Below are 20,625 nucleotides of genomic sequence, written 5' to 3'. Positions count from 1 at the left end.
CACACCAGGCCTCCCGGTCCATCACCAACTCCCAGAGTTCACTCAGACTCATGTCCATCGAGTCAGTGATGCCATCCAGCCATCTCATCCTCTGTCGTCCCCTTCTCCTCTTGCCCCCAATCCCTCCCAGAATCAGGGTCTTTTCCAATGAGTCCACTCTTCACATGAGGTGGCCAAAGTACTGGACTTTCAGCTTTAGCATCATTCCTTCCAAAGAAATCCCAGGGCTGATCTCCTTCAGAATGGACTGGTTGGATCTCCTTGCAGTCCAAGGGACTCGCAAGAGTCTTCTCCAACACTACAGTTCAAAAGCATCAATTCTTCGGCGCTCAGCCTTCTTCACAGTCCAACTCTCACATCCATACATGACCACAGGAAAAACCATAGCCTTGACTAGACGAACCTTTGTTGGCAAAGTAATGTCTCTGCTTTTGAATATGCTATCTAGGTTGGTCATAACTTTCCTTCCAAGAGCTCTTAACACTTTTTAATTCTTTGAACTAATAACTTTTAGAATCAATCTTTAATATACAAGAGCTAAAAAGTGAAAAAAATTTCTTTGAAATGACACAACCACAATATGCTGTTGTTATTTGGAAACCTCTATTTTGTCACATCCAAAAACACTTATATAGTCACAGAACATCTTGAGGAGAATTGATAAGACAGATAAGTAGTTTCCTAGTGGCTCAGACGGTAAAGAATCTACCTGCAATGTGGGAGACCCAGTTTTGATCCTGGATTAAGAAGATCCCTTGGAGAAGGGACGGCTACCCATTCCAGTATTCTGGCCTGGAGAATTCCATGAACAGAGGAACCTCGCAAGGCTACAGCCCATGGAGTCACAAAGAGCTAGACACGACTGAGCAAGTAACGCACACATACACACACACACACAAATGAAAAAAAAAATCTCAAAATTTATTGTCCATATGTTTATGAACACAAAAAGATTGAAATAAATTGCATTACACTTTTTAAATATAAATTTATTTATTTTAATTGGAGGTTAATTACTTTACAATATTGTATTGGTTTTGCATTACATTTTTAACAGTCAAATCTTCAGCATAGAATCATGAATGATTTCATTACCACTTTTTTCTATATCAAAATACATTGTCTAGGTGAAGAGGTGCTAAAAATAGATACAGATATAAAAATTATACTGTGATGTAGAGACATGTCTTAAGATATTATGACAATAAGTAAAATGATTTAGTTCAAAATTATTTAACTTGATTGCCTTTGCTTTCAGAATTGTGAGCATACTAAATGCTGTAATCCTTTAAACTGTGTACTGATTGGAAATGCAGACTGTGGTTCTGGACCATGTTGTGGAAAAAAAACTTGTATGGTAAGTTTTCAGAATATTGCCTTATTTTCCTCCATGAAATTCTTGCTTTTGTGGGCTTTTTAGCTTTTTTTCACATAATTTTTACTCATCTTTCAAATATATTACTGTATGTTCTTGATTCATACACAGTTGATTTCAGAATTGAGAGGTCTTTAGATCTTTTCCAATCAACTATTTAGCCCTACCTCTAACCTTATTGCTTCAATCCCTACTCAGAAAACAACTTCAGGTAATTTGGGTGTTGTGAGTTCCTCTTGGTCATAATTGAATGTAGCTCCTCACAATCTACTTATGACAAAATTATGAGTAAGCCACCCCACACACACTTGAGATACAATATTTGAATAAACAGACAATTATACTAGTAACCCCTCACTTTGGAAGTAGCAGAAAAAAAGGAATTCATAGGGAATAGTCAGCAATATGTAGCATATCTAATACTGAAGATTAACTTTGTCAATCACTCACTGAATCCTTGACTTCCCTTGGGCAGTTTTCCCGTCAATTTTCCTTCATAGCCACCTCTGATAGGAGACTGGGTAAGATCTCTATTCTAGGGAGGGCTTCATTTTAGCAGCTCACCTTTTTGTGTGTCAAACTGGGAGGCTATGACACACGTGAATGCTGATTGATTAGAGGTTTTGTCGTCAGGTCTGTTTTTCCACTGCCAATGACAATCTCTCCCCACACCGTTTGACCCTGTTCTCTGCATGCTCTTTTTCACTCAGTGGGCTAGTTCTTAAAGCCAGTGTTCATTTGTTTCAAGGCACATTAATGTAGAGGCCAGGCTAGGGTTTCCACTTCTTAGCAATAAACTGTGTTGTTCTTTGCTTCCCCAGAACTCTCATCTTTGTCTTTGTGTCCAAATCAGTGAGACTGAACAGTTGAATTTTCTAAACAGTCCATTTCCATCTGGACTCCCCAGGTGGTGCTAAAGAGCCTGCCTGCCAGGAGAATCCCATGGACAGAGGAGCCTGGCCCCTGCAATCCACAGGGTTACAAAGGGTTGGAGATGATTGAAGTGACTTAGTACACACCCACCATTGCCCTCAACCTACATCTAAAGGATAATTCTTTGCAACAGAGATAATTCCTGCATTTGGTCCAGTGAAAATTCATTGTATAAGTTTCTAGGGAGAGATTCAGGGTAACAGCAGTGAAATCTGTAAAGAAGTTCCAACTAAAACCTGTAACTCCAGCTATCACCTTTTGTTTTTAACATCCAGGACTGCATTTATTGGTCTGTAGAAGGTAGCCCTGGACAGCCTTTTCATTTTTCACACTTGAAGGCACCTGTGACTCAATTCTAGTTCTGGGAATATACCCACCACCACCATCTGCCCAGGACTTTCCTCCTCAATCTTGAGGCATGCTTCAATGTCCTATGTTAGTTCCCATTAAATTTCTTACATATTATAGCATAAAATCTAGCTTTTGCTGTCTTTTCAAGGGTTGCAGGTGCCTCTCATTACTGACCATAACCTTAAAAGGCTTTTTATTTTTTTATCTGTCTACTTTCCATCCTACTTTCCACTGACATGGTCTGAAATGTAATGCTTTGATCCAGCGTTTTGTTTTTTTTTTTTCCTTATAAATTTTCAGTTTAGATGGACACAAGTCCAAGTGCAAAGATATGGAATACCAATACTTTAACGTGCTATTATCCGACACATAACAGGGACTAACATGTTTTAGCCAGTACCCAGACTTTCCTCTCTGAAGTTTTAAGAAGCTGTGTCTGGTACTGCACACCAGCAATTATCATGGGTCAGTTGTATCTTGATGATGAACAGACGAGCAAAGAATAAGAAACAAGCACTCAGGAAGCTTACATACGACATGAGTTCAGCATCATGCTCAAGTGAATCTGTTTCAAACAGGAGCAACAAGATTCTTGTGCTATACGTCAGTTGGATATCCTTGCTTTTCCTTGGCAGTTCTCAGACAAGCTTTTCCTGTGTGCAGTACTGATAGCTCAGTGCAGATCCTGGCTTTTCTAGTCTATACTATGTGGTATTTCAGAAGAGCAGAGGGATCCCCTCTTTCCCAAGAACACCTATGTCCAGCCCTGGCAGCAGCAGAAGCCCTGACCTACCATTACATTCTAAGTTAAATTTCCCACCACTGTGTCTAGGGAGAAGTGTTCTGATTGTCATCCTGAATCAGAAGCAGTTTCATAGTAGAAGTGGAGTTAGTCCTGAAAGGAAATTACTTGAAGGGCAAAAAGGACAAGGGTGTCCACTAAGAAACATTTTAGAAACCTGGAAAGACCAGCATCTGAGTTAGCTAAAATATTTCGGGAGTGCAATGGATTAGTCCCCAGGAATCAAAAGTTGAAAAACAGATATGCATAGTGTTATCTCAGATATTTTCTGTTTATCTTGAAGTGAATACTCAGGATAACCAAAGCATTGTAACTAAGAGAACATTCACTAGGGCCATTTTTAGATTGAAGTTCAAGTCACACAGTGAAAAGTTAGCCATTTTAAAGTGCATTTAGTGTGCTGAGTAGCATTCAGCGCATTCACAGTGTTGTGCAGCCACCGCCTTGACCTGGTTCCACAGTCGCTTCCTCACCCAAACAGGAGACCCCAACCCATGATGCACCTGCTCTCCTCTCTCCCTTCCCCTCAGTTCCTGGCAACCAGCACTGCATTCGGTCTCTAAGGATTTCCCTACTCTGGACATTTCATAGTACTAGAACCATACAGTGGGAAACCTTGTGTCTGGTTTCTTCACTAAATACAGTGTTTCCGAGTTTCAGTCACCTTGTACCATACATCAGTACTCCATTCCTTTATGTGGCTGAACACATTCCATTGTCCATACCACAGTTTGTTTACATATTAGGGGGCATTTGGGTTCTTTCCAAACTATTTCACCAGAACTTTTAAGCAGATTTATAGTTTAAATACTTACAAACATAACGGTAATGAAAATGATAGCTACAAATTCAATGCTGTTATTTAATTTTTTTACATTTGTTATACTACTTCAGGGAGAAGGCAATGGCACCCCACTCCAGTACTCTTGCCTGGAAAATCCCATGGACAGAGGAGCCTGGTGGGCTGCAGTCCATGGGGTTGCTAAGAGTCGGACATGACTGAGCGACTTCACTCTCACTTTTCACTTTCATGCATTGGAGAAGGAAATGGCAACCCACTCCAGTGTTCTTGCCTGGAGAATCCCAGGGACGGGAGCCTGGTGGGCTACCATCTCTGGGGTCGCACAGAGTCGGACACGACTGAAGCGACTTAGCAGCAGCAGCAGCATACTACTTCAAAGCAAATATGTGTTTTTCCTTTTCTCACAGATACTTGATAGAGGAACAGAGTGTAGGAGAAGCACTGATCCATGTGATTTTCCAGAATTTTGCAATGGGATATCTGAATTTTGTGTACCTGATATGAGAGCTGCCGACTTACAAACGTGCAATAATAAATCTTCCTATTGCTTTAGAGGAATATGCCAAGATAGAACAAAGCAGTGCATCACTTTGTTTGGAAAATGTAATAATTTATCTTTTCCTCTGAGCTTTATTTTTAAGCTATCTTTTTTCTAAAGTCAGTAAAACACCAAAATAAAAAGGACTGTTTGTTAAATCCAAATTCGAACATAAAATTGAAATCATTGTAACTTTGAACTACGTCAAGAGGTAAAACAGACCCAATAAGAACAGGAGAAAATGAATAGGATATTAGTCAAATTTGAGGTGGTTGGGAGAAAGTGAGTGGAATTTAGAATTGAAGATGAGAGAGTGCAGAAGACTGTAGGATTTCTCAATTATTTCTGCTCTAACATACCAGCTCTCCTGTTCTTAAGTGGGTAGTTTTCAGTAAGTGTTTCTTTTTCTTGTGTAGCCAATAGACAATACTGAAATTTGTAAGAGATGACATTGACGAGGCATTATTGTTTAGATATTTCAGTATTAATTTACCACAGTTTTAGTTTTTAATTTTTTAAAGATGAGTAATTGGAAATGTGTTTATGTTTTTAGATGCTAAAGAATCTAGTTATCAGTGTACAGAAGAAGTGAATTATCAAGACGATGATTTTGGAAACTGTCTAGGAAGAACTTGTTTTTTTCAGTATGTACTTAGAAATTTATACATTTTTCAAATGCCTGTGTGAGTGTCTGTGTGTTTGTATACTGCCAAGACTCACTTAATGCAAATGAAAGATTAACCTGGTTTATATAGATTAATTTATATGTTGCACTTTATTAGTTGGTGTACGTTCTGAATAGCTTTGGTGTTATGATCTCAGTAACACTTTGAATTATCCTCATATTTGGTACTGTTTTTTTATCTAATCTCTTGTGTCTCTAAGAGACCTGTGGGCATTAAGAGTTTTGTGTTTTGTTTTTTTTTTTTCCCTTTATTGATAGCCAACATCTTTGTGGAAAGTTAGTTTGCCACTGGACACATTCAGCTATAGTATCAAGGAATGACATTGATGTTCAATATACCTACCTTGGAGGCCACATATGTATGTCAGCAAATCTAAGAACCCGTAGATATCCAGACCCTACTGTTGCAGCTAATGGAAGCATGTGTGATGAAAATAAGGTAAATAAAATTTTTACTTGATTCTATACATGGTGTATGGATGTCTGTGTGTGTGTGTGTGTGTGTGAAAGAGGGAGAGAGAGAGAGAAAGAGCTTAAAATTTTTTAATTTGTAATTAATGGTATAAATTTTGGTTACTATATCATTGTAAAATTAAAAGGTCACTTTCTATTGGCTAAAGGAACCTTTACTTCACTATCTTTTTATTGTGAATTTTGCTATAGTTAGTTGAATTTGTTTTGTCACATTTGAGAATATAAACTTGTCGAGTAGGCAAGGATCTGGTCTGTGACAGTTTGTGTAATCAAAGAACAAAAAGTATCAAATAATACATGAAAAAAATGGGTCAGAACAAACTGAATAATGAGAAAAACAAGGAAAACAAAAAAAAAAAAGCCAACATTTAGCATTGCAGTATTTGACTAGAATTAGTCAAATTGCAGTATTTGACTAGAATTAAATGGAAATGAAACTAAAATATTTTCTCATTAGCCTACTCTCATAGTTCTTTCTTCAAAAACATACTTGTTTAAAATTGGACCTTCTACAAGATACAATAATAAAACAGAGTTTAAATTTTATGTATTTTTCTTAAGTACTTTGATAAACATAAATAATTTTTTAAAACAGTGCCAGTAAAAGCTAGTATATGAAAGTAAAAACGGAAACAATTATTTCACATTTTAATTAAAATAATTACATTAAAATACAGTATTTTAAAAAAGTGAATAGAGGAAATTGGAAGTGAATAGTAACCTTATCTCAGAATGGCAAAAGATAGTCTCACATAAATATAATGGCTTCCCTGGTAGCTCAGCTTGTAAAGAATCCGCCTACAATGCAGAAGACCCCAGTTCGATTCCTGGGTTGGGAAGATCCCCTAGAAAAGGGATAGGCTACCCATTCCAGTATTCTTGCCTGAAGAATTCCATGGACAGACGAGTCTAGAAGGCTACAGTTGACCCCTGGGCTGGAAAGATCCCCTGTAGAAGGGAACAGCTCTCCACTGCAGTATTCTTGCCTGAATAATTCCAGGGACAGAGGACTCTGGCAGGCTACAGTCCATGAAGCTGGCAAAGAGTTGGACAAGAGTGAGCAACTTTCACTTTCAATCACAAAGAAACATACTGATGCTGACTGCATTATGAAGTAATATGTCATCCCTCTAAGCATCATTTAAAACACAATGCAATCACGTTTACCATAAATATGGCAGAGTAAATATGTAAAATTATTAACTAATTTAATTATTCATTAAATACAAAAAAAGTAATGTAATGGTATAATAGTATAATGTGGTTTAACACACACAAGAAAATTAATTTGGGCTTTTCCCTTGATTTCTGGCCCTGAGCTCCTAAACCTTAGAATTTCCTGACAGGAATATTTGGTGGTATTCATAATGAGATTCATCCAAAGAAATCTGAATTTATGCTAATGAGGTAACAGGGTGGTGCCTCTTGATGCTTCAGAGTATGCTGGTCACCAGAAAGATGAATTGACTAATGGGGTGGAGCTTTAAGCTCCACTCACAGCATCAATAAAGGGAATGATATGGCTGGAAACTGGACTCTGTAAAAATTTTTGAATGATTAGACTCAAGATAGTTTGTAAGTTGGTGAACGCAATGTGTTGTAATGAGGATGTGCCTGGAGAGGACATGGAGACAATGACACTTCCTCTTGCCCAACAACATAACTTGACCTGTGCATCTCTTCCATTTGGATGTTCCTGAATTATATTCTTTCCCATAAATTAGTAAACATAAGTGAAGTCTTTCCCTGAGTTTTGTGAGCCAAATTAGCAAATTATCAAACCATAGAGGGAGCCATCAGTTCAGTACAGTTCAGTTCAGTTGCTCGGTCGTGTCCAACTCTTTGCGACCCCATGAATCACAGCACGCCAGGCCTCCATGTCCATCACCAACTCCCGGAGTTCACTCAGACTCACGTCCATCGAGTCAGTGATGCCATCCAGCCATCTCATCCTCTGTCGTCCCCTTCTCCTCCTGCCCCCAATCCCTCCCGGCATCAGAGTCATTTCCAATGAGTCAACTCTTCGCATGAGGGAGCCAAAGTACTGGAGTTTCAGCTTTAGCATTATTCCTTCCAAAGAAATCCCAGGGCTGATCTCCTTTAGAATGGACTGGTTGGATCTCCTTGAGTCCAAGGGACTCTCAAGAGTCTTCTCCAACACCACAGTTCAAAAGCATCAATTCTTCAGTGCTCAGCCTTCTTCACAGTCCAACTCTTACATCCATACATGACCACAGGAAAAACCATAGCCTTGACTAGATGGACCTTTGTTGGCAAAGTAATGTCTCTGCTTTTGAATATGGTATCTAGGTTGGACATAACTTTCCTTCCAAGGAGTAAGCATCTTTTAATTTCATGGCTATAGTCACCATCTGCAGTGATTTTGGAGCCCAAAAAAATAAAGTCTGACACTGTTTCCACTGTTTCCCCATCTATTTCCCATGAAGTGATGGGACCAGATGCCATGATCTTCATTTTCTGAACGTTGAGCTTTAAGCCAACTTTTTCACTCTCCACTTTCACTTTCATCAAGAGACCTTTTAGTTCCTCTTCACTTTCTGCCACAAGGATGGTGTCATCTGCATATCTGAGGTTATTGATATTTCTCCCGGCAATCTTGATTCCAGCTTGTGTTTCTTCCAGTCCAGCGTTTCTCATGATGTACTCTGCACATAAGTTAAATAAGCAGAGTGACAATATACAGCCTTGACGTACTCCCTTTCCTATTTGGAACCAGTCTGTTGTTCCATGTACAGTTCTAACTGTTGCTTCCTGACCTGCATACAGATTTCTCAAGAGGCAGGTCAGGTGGTCTGGTATTCCCATCTCTTTCAGAATTTCCCACAGTTTATTGTGATACACACAGTCAAAGGCTTTGGCATAGTCAATAAAGCAGAAATAGATGTTTTGCTGGAACTCTCTTGCTTTTTCGATGATCCAGAGCATGTTGGCAATTTGATCTCTGGTTCCTCTGCCTTTTCTAAAACCAGCTTGAACATCAGGAAGTTCACAGTTCACGTATTGCTGAACCCTGGCTTGGAGAATTCTGACCATTACTCTACTAGCATGTGAGATGAGTGCAACTGTGCGGTAGTTTGAGGATTCTTTGGCATTGCCTTTCTTTGGGATTGGAATGAAAACTGACCTTTTCCAGTCCTGTGGCCACTGCTGAGTTTTCCAAATTTGCTGGCATACTGAGTGCAGCACTTTCACAGCATCATCCTTCAGGATTTGAAATAGCTCAACTGGCATTCCATCACCTCCACTAGCTTTGTTCGTAGTGATGCTTTCTAAGGCCCACTTGACTTCACATTCCAGGATGTCTGGCTCTAGGTCAGTGATCACACCATCGTGATTATCTGGGTCGTGAAAATCTTTTTTGTACAGTTTTTCTGTGTATTCTTGCCACCTCTTCTTATATCTTCTGCTTCTGTTAGGTCCATACCATTTCTGTGCTTTATCGAGCCCATCTTTGCGTGAAATGTTCCCTTGGTATCTCTAATTTTCTTGAAGAGATCTCTAGTCTTTCCCATTCTGTTGTTTTCCTCTATCTCTTTGTGTTGATCGCTGAGGAAGGCTTTCTTCTCTCTCCTTGCTATTCTTTGGAACTCTGCATTCAGATGCTTATATCTTTCCTTTTCTCCTTTGCTTTTTGCTTCTCTTCTTTTCACAGCTATTTTTAAGGCCTCCCCAGACAGCCATTTTGCTTTTTTGCATTTCTTTTCCATGGGGATGGTCTCTGTCTCCTATACAATGTCACAAACTTCTGTCCATAGTTCATCAGGCACTCTATCTGATCTAGGCCCTTAAATCTCTTTCTCACTTCCACTGTATAATCATAAGGGATTTGATTTAGGTCATACCTGAATGGTCTAGTGGTTTTCCTTACTTTCTTCAATTTAAGTCTGAATTTAGTAATAAGGAGTACATGATCTGAGGCACAGTCAGCTCCTGGTCTTGTTTTTGTTGACTGTATAGAGCTTCTCCATCTTTGGCTGCAAAGAATATAATCAATCTGATTTCGGTGTTGAGCATCTGGTAATGTCCATGTCTAGAGTCTTCTCTTGTGTTGTTGGAAGAGGGTGTTTGTTATGACCAGTGCATTTTCTTGGCAAAACTCTATCAGTCTTTGCCATGCTTCATTCCATATTCCAAGGCCAAATTTGCCTGTTACTCCAGGTGTTTCTTGACTTCCTACTTTTGCATTCCAGTCCCCTATAATGAAAAGGACATCTTTTTTGGGTGTTAGTTCTAAAAGGTCTTGTAGGTCTTCATAGAACCGTTCAACTTCTGCTTCTTCAGCGTTACTGGTTGGGGCATAGACTTGGATTACTGTGATATTGAATGGTTCGCCTTGGAAATGAACAGAGATCATTCTGTCATTTTTGAGATTGCATCTAAGTACTGCATTTCGGACTCTTTTGTTGACCATGATGGCTACTCCATTTCTTCTGAGGGATTCCTGCCCACAGTAGTAGATATAATGGTCATCTGAGTTAAATTTACCTATTCCAGTCCATTTTAGTTCACTGATTCCTAGAATTTCGACATTCACTCTTGCCATCTCTTGTTTGACCACTTCCAATTTGCCTTGATTCATGGACCTGACATTCCAGGTTCCTATGCAATATTGCTCTATACAGCATCGGACCTTGCTTCTATCACCAGTCACATCCACAGCTGGGTATTGTTTTTGCTTTGGCTCCATCCCTTCATTCTTTCTGGAGTTATTTCTCCACTGACCTCCAGTAGCATATTGGGCACCTACTGACCTGGGGAATTCCTCTTTCAGTATCCTATCATTTTGCCTTTCCATACTGTTCATGGGGTTCTCAAGGCAAGAATACTGAAGTGGTTTGCCATTCCCTTCTCCAGTGGACCACATTCTGTCAGACCTCTCCACCATGACCCGCCCGTCTTGGGTGCCCCACGGGCATGGCTTGGTTTCATTGAATTAGATAAGGCTGTGGTCCTCGTGTGATTAGATTGACTAGGTTTATGTGAGTATGGTTTCAGTGTGTCTGCCCTCTGATGCCCCCTTGCAACACCTACTGTCTTACCTGGGTTTCTCTTACCTTGGGCATGGGGTATCTCTTCATGGCTGCTCCAGCAAAGTGCAGTCATTGCTCCTTACCTTGAAGGAGGGGTATCTCCTCACCACCGCCCTCCCTGACCTTCAACGTGGGATAGCTCCTCTAGGCCCTCCTGCGCCCGCGCAGCCACCACTCCATGGACGTGAGGTTTGTCCTCCCAGCCGCGGCCCCTGGCCTCAGGTGTGGGGTAGCTCCTCCTGGCCACCGCCCCTGACCTCGGACGCGGGGTAGCTCCTCCTGGCCGCGGCTCCTGACCTCAGACGTGGGGTAGCTCCTCCCGGTCGTTCCTGAGCCATCGCAGCCTGGCACTTTCACCCACTGCCCCTGACCTCGGACGTGGGGTAACTCCTCCTGGCCACTGCCCTTCCGGCATGGGGTCCTCCAGGCTTCTGCCCCTGACCTCGGATGTGGGGTAGCTCTTCTCGGCTGCGATTCAGTGCGCCGGTCGCAGCCACCTGCGCTTTTCTTCTAATATATAGCCAGTTGGTCAGAAGGATAAAGACATGAATCTGGTGTCTGAAAGGGGAAGAGTCTTGTCGGACTGAGCCTTTTAACTTGTGGAATTTGATTCTAACTGCAGATAGATAATGTCAGAATGAGTTGAATTGAATTCTTGGACACTTGGTTGGTATCAGAGTCATAGGTATCAGGTATCATAGTGGGTATACCCCCACTATGTGTGTGTGTATATGTACTTATATATCAGAGGAGGTGATGGCACCCCATTCCAGTACTCTTTCCTGGAAAATCCCATGGACAGAGGAGCCTGGTAAGCTGCAGTCCATGGGGTCGCTAAGAGTCAGGCACGACTGAGCGACTTCACTTTCACGCATTGGAGAAGGAAATGGCAACCCACTCCAGTGTTCTTGCCTGGAGAATCCCAGGGATGGAAGAGCCTAGTGGGCTGCCATCTATGGGGTCACACAGAGTCGGACACAACTGAAGCGACTTAGCAGCATATATATGTATATATATATATATGCACATCTATGTGTACCACAATATATATGTACATGTGCACACACATGTACCCCAGTGTGTATATACATGTGTACACACACATATCCCAGTATGCATGTTCATGTGCACACACACACATATCTGAGTATATATGTACCTGTACACACACACACACACGTACCCCAGTATATATGTACATGTGCACACACACATCCCCCAGTGTATATATACACATGTGTAGACACACATATCCCAGTATGCATGTACATGTGCACACACACACATCCCAGTATATATGTACCTGTGCACACACACACACACACACCCCAGTATATATATACATGTGTACACACACATGTCCCAGTATATATGTACCTGTGCACACACACACACACACACACACCCCAGTATATATGTACATGGGCACACACACATACCCCAGTGTATATATACACATGTGTAGACACACATATCCCAGTATGCATGTACATGTGCACACACACACACCCCAGTATATATATACATGTGTACACACACATATCCCAGTATATATGTACCTGGACACACACACGCACAGGACTGAGTGACTGAACTGAACACATCCTACATGACTACTGGAAAAGCCATAGCTTTGACTAGACGGACCTTTGTCCATATATTTACTTGTCAATAGTGATAGAAAATAACGAATGTTTCTAGACTTCATCATCTGTTGGATATTCTCAGATAACTTGAGAAAAGTGGGCAGACAATCTTAGAACATGTCCCCCAGAGTATTCAAATTAAATTAAAATTTTGATAGAGGAATATTAACATGCAGTCTACATCAAAATCAGGTTAAATAAATAACTAAAACACAAATTTGTATTTAGTGAGCATTTGCTATGTCCCAAACTATTTTTGTTCCTTTATGTGTAATAAATTATTTCATCCTTATAACCTATGACTTAGGTATAATTTCTATTTCAAATTCAAAGATAGATAAACTGAGGTATGAAGGAGAACATTGCTTTTGTAAAAGACAAGAGATACTGTTATTAAAGTTAGAAGAATGTAAAAATGACTGGTTGAAGCACTGGTATTGAGCATTGATCAGTGGGCTCTATGATTAAAGTAGTTCTTGCACTGAATACTGGTTCTGTCAGTCAGTGGTGACATGCCCTAAAAAGTGTACATTTAATTCTCATCAAATATAAAATGTGGATAAAAATATCTCTCTCTCAAGGTCTATGTGAGCATATATATAAAAATGCATAGAAAGTGCAAAGGCCCATTTCAAATGCTCATTAAAATTTGGCTTGTTTTGTTTTTATACCAGCTATAATTTTTAGCTTCATAATATCTATGCCTTGTAGAAAAGACATAGAAAAGTTCTATGTTTTCAGGTGTATCAAGAATGTTGTCTACTTTTATTGAGGAGACAAACTAGAGAAAATCTCTATGGCACTTGAGAAGCACTGAATGGACATTTCTTGTATTTTATTTTTAAAATCCTTTTCCACATTAAAATAAAAAACCTCCTGTAACATACCAAATTACAATACTTTAATAATTTTCATTGGCTATTAGTAAACTCACAAGCCTCCTCCTTCAATGGAAGCAATCTCTTATTGTGAAAACTTGATGTTTGACTTCAAGTTTTTTATTAGAATGAGTAGATGTTATGAAATTCAAGTTCATCCTAAGTATATATCATATTGTGTATCTAATTTCTTATAATAAGTACAGTCAATGAATTCCTGACTTTAAAGTTGTTGGTTGTTTCATCATTTTAGTTTTGTGACAATGGAGCTTGCAGGGCAATCCATCAATATACACAGTATCAGGATTGTGACCCACTTACCAAATGCAAAGGACATGGGGTATGTAATTGTTACTCTATTTTATGTATAGTTTTAAAATACATATCATAACATCCCACAAGATAATAATAAGCTTCAGATTAATGGATGTGGAAATTTCTTTGGAGAATTTCAGTTAAATGTAGAAACCAAATTTCATTATTTATACATGTGTGCATGTTCTAGGTATTCTATCAGATAACTGCACACTTCATGAGCTAAAAACTTTTAAACTTTGTACAAAATTGCAATATGAAACATAAGCTATTACAATGTTGGATAGAGACTGCATACTTTTGGAAATAGATATATTTAGTGTTACATGTATATCAGTTCAGTTCAGATCAGTCACTCAGTCATGTCCGACTCTTTGTGACCCCATGCATCGCAGCACGCCAGGCCTCCCTGTCCATCACCAACTCCTGGAGTTCACTCAAACTCATGCCCATCGAGTCAGTGATGCCATCCAACCATCTCATCCTCTGTCATCCCCTTCTCCTCCTGCCCCCAATCCCTCCCGGCATCAGAGTCTTTTCCAATGAGTCAACTCTTTGCATGAGGTGGCCAAAGTACTGGAGTTTCAGCTTTAGCATCAGTCCTTCCAAAGAAATCCCAGGGCGATCGCCTTCAGAATGGACTGGTTGGATCTCCTTGCAGTCCAAGGGACTCTCAAGAGTCTTCTCCAACACCACAGTTCAAAAGCATCAATCCTTCGGCACTCAGCTTTCTTGACAGTCCAACTCTCACATCCATACATGACCACTGGAAAAACCATAGCCTTGACTAGACGAACCTTTGTTGGCAAAGTAATGTCTCTGCTTTTCAATATGCTATCTAGGTTGGTCATAACTTTTCTTCCAAGGAGTAAGCGTCTTTTAATTTCATGGCTGCAGTCACCAACTGCAGTGATTTTGGAGCCCCAAAAATAAAGTCTGACACTGTTTCCCCATCTATTTCCCATGAAATGATGGGACCAGATGCCATGATCTTCGTTTTCTGAATGTTGAGTTTTAAGCCAACTTTTTACTCTCCTCTTTCACTTTCATCAAGAGGCTTTTTAGTTCCTCTTCACTTTCTGCCATAAAGGTGTGTCATCTGCATATCTGAGGTTATTGATAGTTAGTATCTCCCATTATCTTGATGCTTCATATTTTCTATAGTAACCCTGGAAAAATTGACCTGTGTGTCTTGTATCAAAATTTACTTCCTATTTACACATCCTGTTTAATTTCAATTTAATTTTGCCTGAATTTATCCCTAGATTCCTTATCTGCTTCTGACCCATCTTTTGATTTATCCATAAAATCATATTTATAAATATATTCTAGCCTTCCTGTGCTGTGCTGCGCTTAGTCGCCATCATGTCCGACTCTTTGCGACCCCATGGATCATAGCCTGCCAGGCTCCTCTGTCCTTGGGGCTTATCCAGGCAAAAATACTGGAGTGAGTTGCCATGCCCTCCTCCAGGGCATCTTCCCAACCCAGGGATTGAACCCAGGTCTGCCGTGTTGCAGGCTGAATTCTTTACTGTCTCAGCTACCAGGGAAGCCCAAGAATATTGGAGTGGGTAGCCTATCCCTTCTCCAGGGGATCCTCCCAACCCAAAAATTGAACCAGGATCTCCTGCATTGCAGGTGGATTCTTTACCAGCTGAGCTACCAGGGAAGCCGCCTAGCCTTCCTATTTTCTAGCAAAATCAATTTTTCTTACTGTACCTGAATAAGTAAGCTCCACCCTTTAGTTTTCTCCCCGTGTTTCATAAAAGTTGACTCTTACAACAGTTTTATAAATATCTGGCACAATTCATAATAAATTTCAACTCCTGCTATAATTTTTAGCTTTATAATTTCTATGCCTTTTTAAAAGAGACAGTTCTATATTTTCAGGTGTATCAAGAATGTTGTCTACTTTTATTGAAGAGATAAATTAGAGAAACCCTCTGCAACATTTAAAAAGCATTGAATGGACATTTCTTGCATTGCATTTTATCTTTATACTTATTTTCCACATTAAAGTAAAAACAGCCTGTAACATACCAAATTGCATTACTTTAATCATTTGCTTTGGCTCACAATCAATACTAATCCACTTAAATTTTATATGACATATAAAATGGTCTTCTTTTTTTGGTTTCATTCCAGATTTGCAATACTCGCTTACATTGTCACTGTGATGTTGGATATGTGCCCCCAGATTGTGAGGAAATAGCCTTATCACCAGGAGGAAGTATCGATGATGGATTTTGGAATTTAGAAATTGATGAATGTTAGTAATTAAATCACTGCTCCAACAGAGCCTTCTGTATCCTTAAAGCCCCACTGTCTATGTGGCTATTAAGCACTGGACATATGGAGAATGCAATTAAGGAACTAACATTTTCACTTTATTTTACCTAATTAAATGTAAACTGTCACTTTGTAGTGCTATTATAAATAGCACAGCTATAGATTATGTTGTCAATCAAAATTTTGTATGTGCTTTTTTAATTCAAATCTAGCCATGAACATTTTAATGTGTCATCTTAATTTTAACCATGGTTTCCCAAATTTTTTGATTTATACAGCAGTTTTCTAGATTTGTTGCTGTTCAGTCACTAAGTCACATTTGACTCTTAGGCGATCCCATGAACTGCATCACTGCCAGGCTTCCCTGTCCTTCACTATCTCCTAGAGTTTGCTCACATTCATGTCCACTGAGTCAGTAATCCAACCATCTCATCTTTTGTCTCCCCCTTCTCCTTTTGCCTTCAATGTTTCCCAGCTTGAGTAGGCTCTTCACATCAGGTGGCCAAAGTATTGAAACTTCAGCATCAGTCCTTCCAGTGAATATTCAGGGTTGATTTCCTTTAGGATTGACTGGTTTGATCTCCTTGCTGTACAAGGGACTCTCAAGAGTCTCCTCCAGCACCACAACTCGAAAGCATCAATTCTTCAGCACTCAGCCATCTTTATGGTCCAACTCTCATATCCGTACATGACAACTGGAAAAACAATTGTCTTGACTAGATGTACCTTTGTCAGCAAATTGATGTCTCTGCTTTTTATTTTTTTTTTTAGCTTTTTTAAAAAATTTTTTAACTTTACAATATTGTATTGGTTTTGCCACATATCAACATGAATCTGCCACAGGTATACACGTGTTCCCCATCCTGAACCCTCCTCCTTCTTCCCTCCCCATACCATCCCTCTGGGTCGTCCCAGTGCACCAGCCCCAAGCATTCAGTATCATGCATCGAACCTGGACTGGCAACTCGCTTCATATATGATATTATACATGTTTCAATGCCATTCTCCCAAATCATCCCACCCTCTCCCTGCTGTCTCTGCTTTTTAATACCCTGTCTAGGTGTGTCATAACTTTCCTTTCAAGGATCAAGTACCTTTTAATTTCATGGCTGCCTTTACCATCCCCAGTGATTTTGGAGCCCAAAGAAAGAAAATCTGACACTGCTACCACTTTTTCCCCTTCTGTTTGGCATGAAGTGATAGGACCAGATGCCATGATCTTTGTTTTCTGAGTGTTATGCTTTAAGCCAGTTTTTTCACTCTCCTCTTTCACTCTCATCAAGAGGCTCTTTAGTTCCTCTTCACTTTCTGCTGTTGGAGTGGTATCATCTGCATAGGTGAGCTTGTTGATATTTCTCCCAGCGAAAGAGATTCTTGATTCCAACTTGTGATTCATCCAGCCCAGCATTTTGCATGATGTACTCTGCATATACGTTAAAAGTTGTTTTTTGTTTGTTTGTTTGTTTTAATGTTGCAAGGTATTTAAAATGTCTTGCTACATATGGGAAAATAAAATTTGGATTCATATACAAAAGTTTTTGAAAACCAGATGCTTTTTAATTTATTTTTTAATTGGAGTATAATTGCTTTCCAATGTTGTGTTAGTTTCTGCTGTACAACAATATGAGTCAGCTATAAGTATACATATATCCCTTCCCTCTTGAGCTTCCCTCTCATCTCCACCCCTGTAGGTCATCACAGAGGCCCGAGCTGAGCTCTCTGTGATATACAGCAGCTTGGTAAATTACTTTGAATCAACATATAATTGGACTGTACCTGTGTTTCAGTGGCACAGATTCTCTTGTCATCTTGAGAGGGCATTAAATTTGTTTACACTTAATATCATGAGGTAGTGCATAGGCAAAGAATCTACCTGCCAATGCAGGAGATGCAAGAGATCTGGGTTCAATCCATGAGAGGGGAAGATCCACTGAGAAGGGAATGGCAACCCACTCCAGTATTCTTGCCTGAAAAATTCAATGGACAAAAGAACCTGGCAGGCTACAGTCCATGGGGTCACAAAGATTTAGACAATTGAGTATGTCCACGAATATACACAATATCATCATAATTGGTTTGGTGGTAATTCTGATTGCTTGATTTATATTTTTTTAATTTTAATTTTCTGGTTTATTCCTTTTGATTATTTGGACCAATAGATTTACTTTTCTAGTTTTATCCAATATCTTTGTAACACCAAGAGGAATATCAACTTTTTAAATTAATGCAATCAAAATTAAAACAATATCACTTTATATCATTTGTTATGTAAATTTAACCTCACCTACTATTACTGTTTCTTTTTAATTAGCCTCAGTTCTATCTGTAATTTTCACTAAATAATTTTTAAAACAATTCTTTTTTTTTTGGTCTTAAATACTAGTCTTTATTTTTACACAAAGCAGTGTAAAATGAGGCCATTCCCCAAAGGGTGACTTGGAACTAAAAAATCCACACTGAGAGCGAGAGTGTTAGTGTTAGTTGCTAAGTCGTGTCTGACTTTTTGCAACCCCATAGAGCCTGCCAGGCTCCTGTGTCCATGAGATTTCCCAGGCAAGAATATTGGAGTGGGTAGCCATTCCTTTCTCCCAGGGAGCTTTTTTTTTTTTTTGCTCCTTTTTTTAAATAGAGGAATCTGTTAGATCTGTTAGGTAATATCAACCTAATATATTCTAAGTAGCAGTGCAGTATGATAGGAATATGATAGTATGATAGAATGAAATACATTAGAATGTAACACATAAACATTAAATATACATATAAAGATTAAATTATATATATTTAAAAGAAATATTTTGGGGTATAGTCACAGAAGTTTGGAAAGCTCTTTTAAGTTTGAATTTATTTATTCTATGATTATATTATTTGAATTCCAAATTTTTATAATTCAAATTACTGAAATGTATCATTTTTTAAAAGTTAAAAGATATTGTTATGTCTTCAGCTAAAACTGCATACTTGATAAAACGACGTCGTGCCTCTCAAAAAAATAACCTGATGATCAGTTTCTACGTACTCTTACCTTTCTTCATTTTAACTGCTATCATTGCTCTTAAATGGAATAAAATGAAGATATTTTGGAACAAAGAGGGAACAATAAGTGGGGGGTAAGTAAACACATTGCTTTTTATATTTAATATTTGAAAGGCTTTATGAGAAAATTCAAATGTTATTCAGAATATTATAAATAGGGACTCGTATGGATTGGCTTAATGCTTGTGTTTGTGTGTGTGTGTGTGTGTGTGTGTGTGTGTTCTTAGTCTCTCAGTCGTGTCAGATTCTTTGTGAATCCATTGACTGTAGCCCGCCAGGCTCCTCTTTCCATGGGGATTCTCCTGGCAGGAATACTGGAGTGATTTGCCATGCCGTCCTCCAGGGGATCTTCCCAACCCAGCGAATTGAACAGGCATCTCCAGCACCAAGGGCTTCCCTTGTGACTCAGCTTGTAAAGAATCTGCCTGCAATGCTGGAGACCTGGATTTGATCCCTGGGTTGGGAAGACTCCCTGGAGAAGGGAAAGGCTACCCACGCTAGTACTCTGGCCTGGAAAATTCCATGAACTCTCTCAAAGAGTCGGACATGACTGAGCGACTTTCACTTTCACTCCTGCACTGCAGGCAGATTCTTTACCATTTGAGCCACCAAATGGTGGCTTATAAGTCACTGATAATGCTTATAATTCTACCAAATGTTTACAAATATACCAGATTTTTTTTTTATAACTTTAGGCACGTGGGTATCCTTCATGCCCATATAGGCCCAGGAACAACTGAATTTACTCAGTTAATTCTCAGTATCTTTCTAGTAGAAAGTCATGTTGGCTATAATTGCTTTAGACGGTTCTGTATACTTCCTAAACAACCCCATTTTCCTTGTCTTGACATTTGGTGGTGCCAAGAAGCCAGAATATACTGGAAGGTAAAAGAGTTCCAGAAAAACATCTATTTCTGCTTTACTGACTATGCCAAAGCCTTTGACTGTATGGATCACAATAAACTGTGGAAAATTCTGAAAGAGATGGGAATACCAAGACCACCTGACCTACCTCTTGAGAAACCTGTATGCAAGTCAGGAAGCAACAGTTAGAACTGGACATGGAACAACAGACTGATTCCTAATAGGAATAGGAGTACATCAAGGTTGTATATTGTCACCCTCCTTATTTAACTTATATGCAGAGTACATCATGAGAAATGCTGGGCTGGAGGAAACACAAGCTGGAATCAAGATTGCCGGGAGAAATATCCAAAACCTCAGTTATGCAGAGGACACCATCCTTATGGCAGAAAGTGAGAAAGAACTAAAGAGCCTCTTGATAAGAGTGAAAGAGGAGAGTGAAAAAGTTGGCTTAAAGCTCAACATTCAGAAAATGAAGATCATGGCATCTGGTCCCATCACTTCATGGGAAATAGATGGGGAAACAGTGGCTGACTTTATTTTGGGGGGGCAGGGGCAGAGGCACTCCAAAATCACTGCAGATGGTGAT

The 20,625-nt window shown here is 39.4% G+C and overlaps 1 protein-coding gene across 3 annotated transcripts in view; it reads left to right on the top strand.

Annotated features, from left to right (window-relative positions):
* The window catches only part of LOC133240020 (A disintegrin and metallopeptidase domain 3-like), a 113,875-nt gene that overhangs the window by 81,463 nt on the left and 11,787 nt on the right, over window positions 1-20,625 (top strand). For all 3 annotated transcript variants that reach the window (XM_061404543.1, XM_061404542.1, XM_061404540.1), the window contains 7 exons: window positions 1,259-1,357; window positions 4,671-4,866; window positions 5,355-5,445; window positions 5,745-5,925; window positions 13,789-13,875; window positions 15,996-16,119; window positions 19,084-19,246. In XM_061404543.1, coding sequence (XP_061260527.1) covers window positions 1,259-1,357; window positions 4,671-4,866; window positions 5,355-5,445; window positions 5,745-5,925; window positions 13,789-13,875; window positions 15,996-16,119; window positions 19,084-19,246 — 941 coding nt within the window. The remainder of the gene's footprint in view (window positions 1-1,258; window positions 1,358-4,670; window positions 4,867-5,354; window positions 5,446-5,744; window positions 5,926-13,788; window positions 13,876-15,995; window positions 16,120-19,083; window positions 19,247-20,625) is intronic.

The sequence above is a fragment of the Bos javanicus genome, chromosome 27 (assembly GCF_032452875.1).
Source record: "Bos javanicus breed banteng chromosome 27, ARS-OSU_banteng_1.0, whole genome shotgun sequence".
NCBI lineage: Eukaryota > Metazoa > Chordata > Mammalia > Artiodactyla > Bovidae > Bos > Bos javanicus.
Note: the sequence above shows the minus strand (reverse complement) of the source record. Positions and strands in the feature narration are given on the sequence as shown.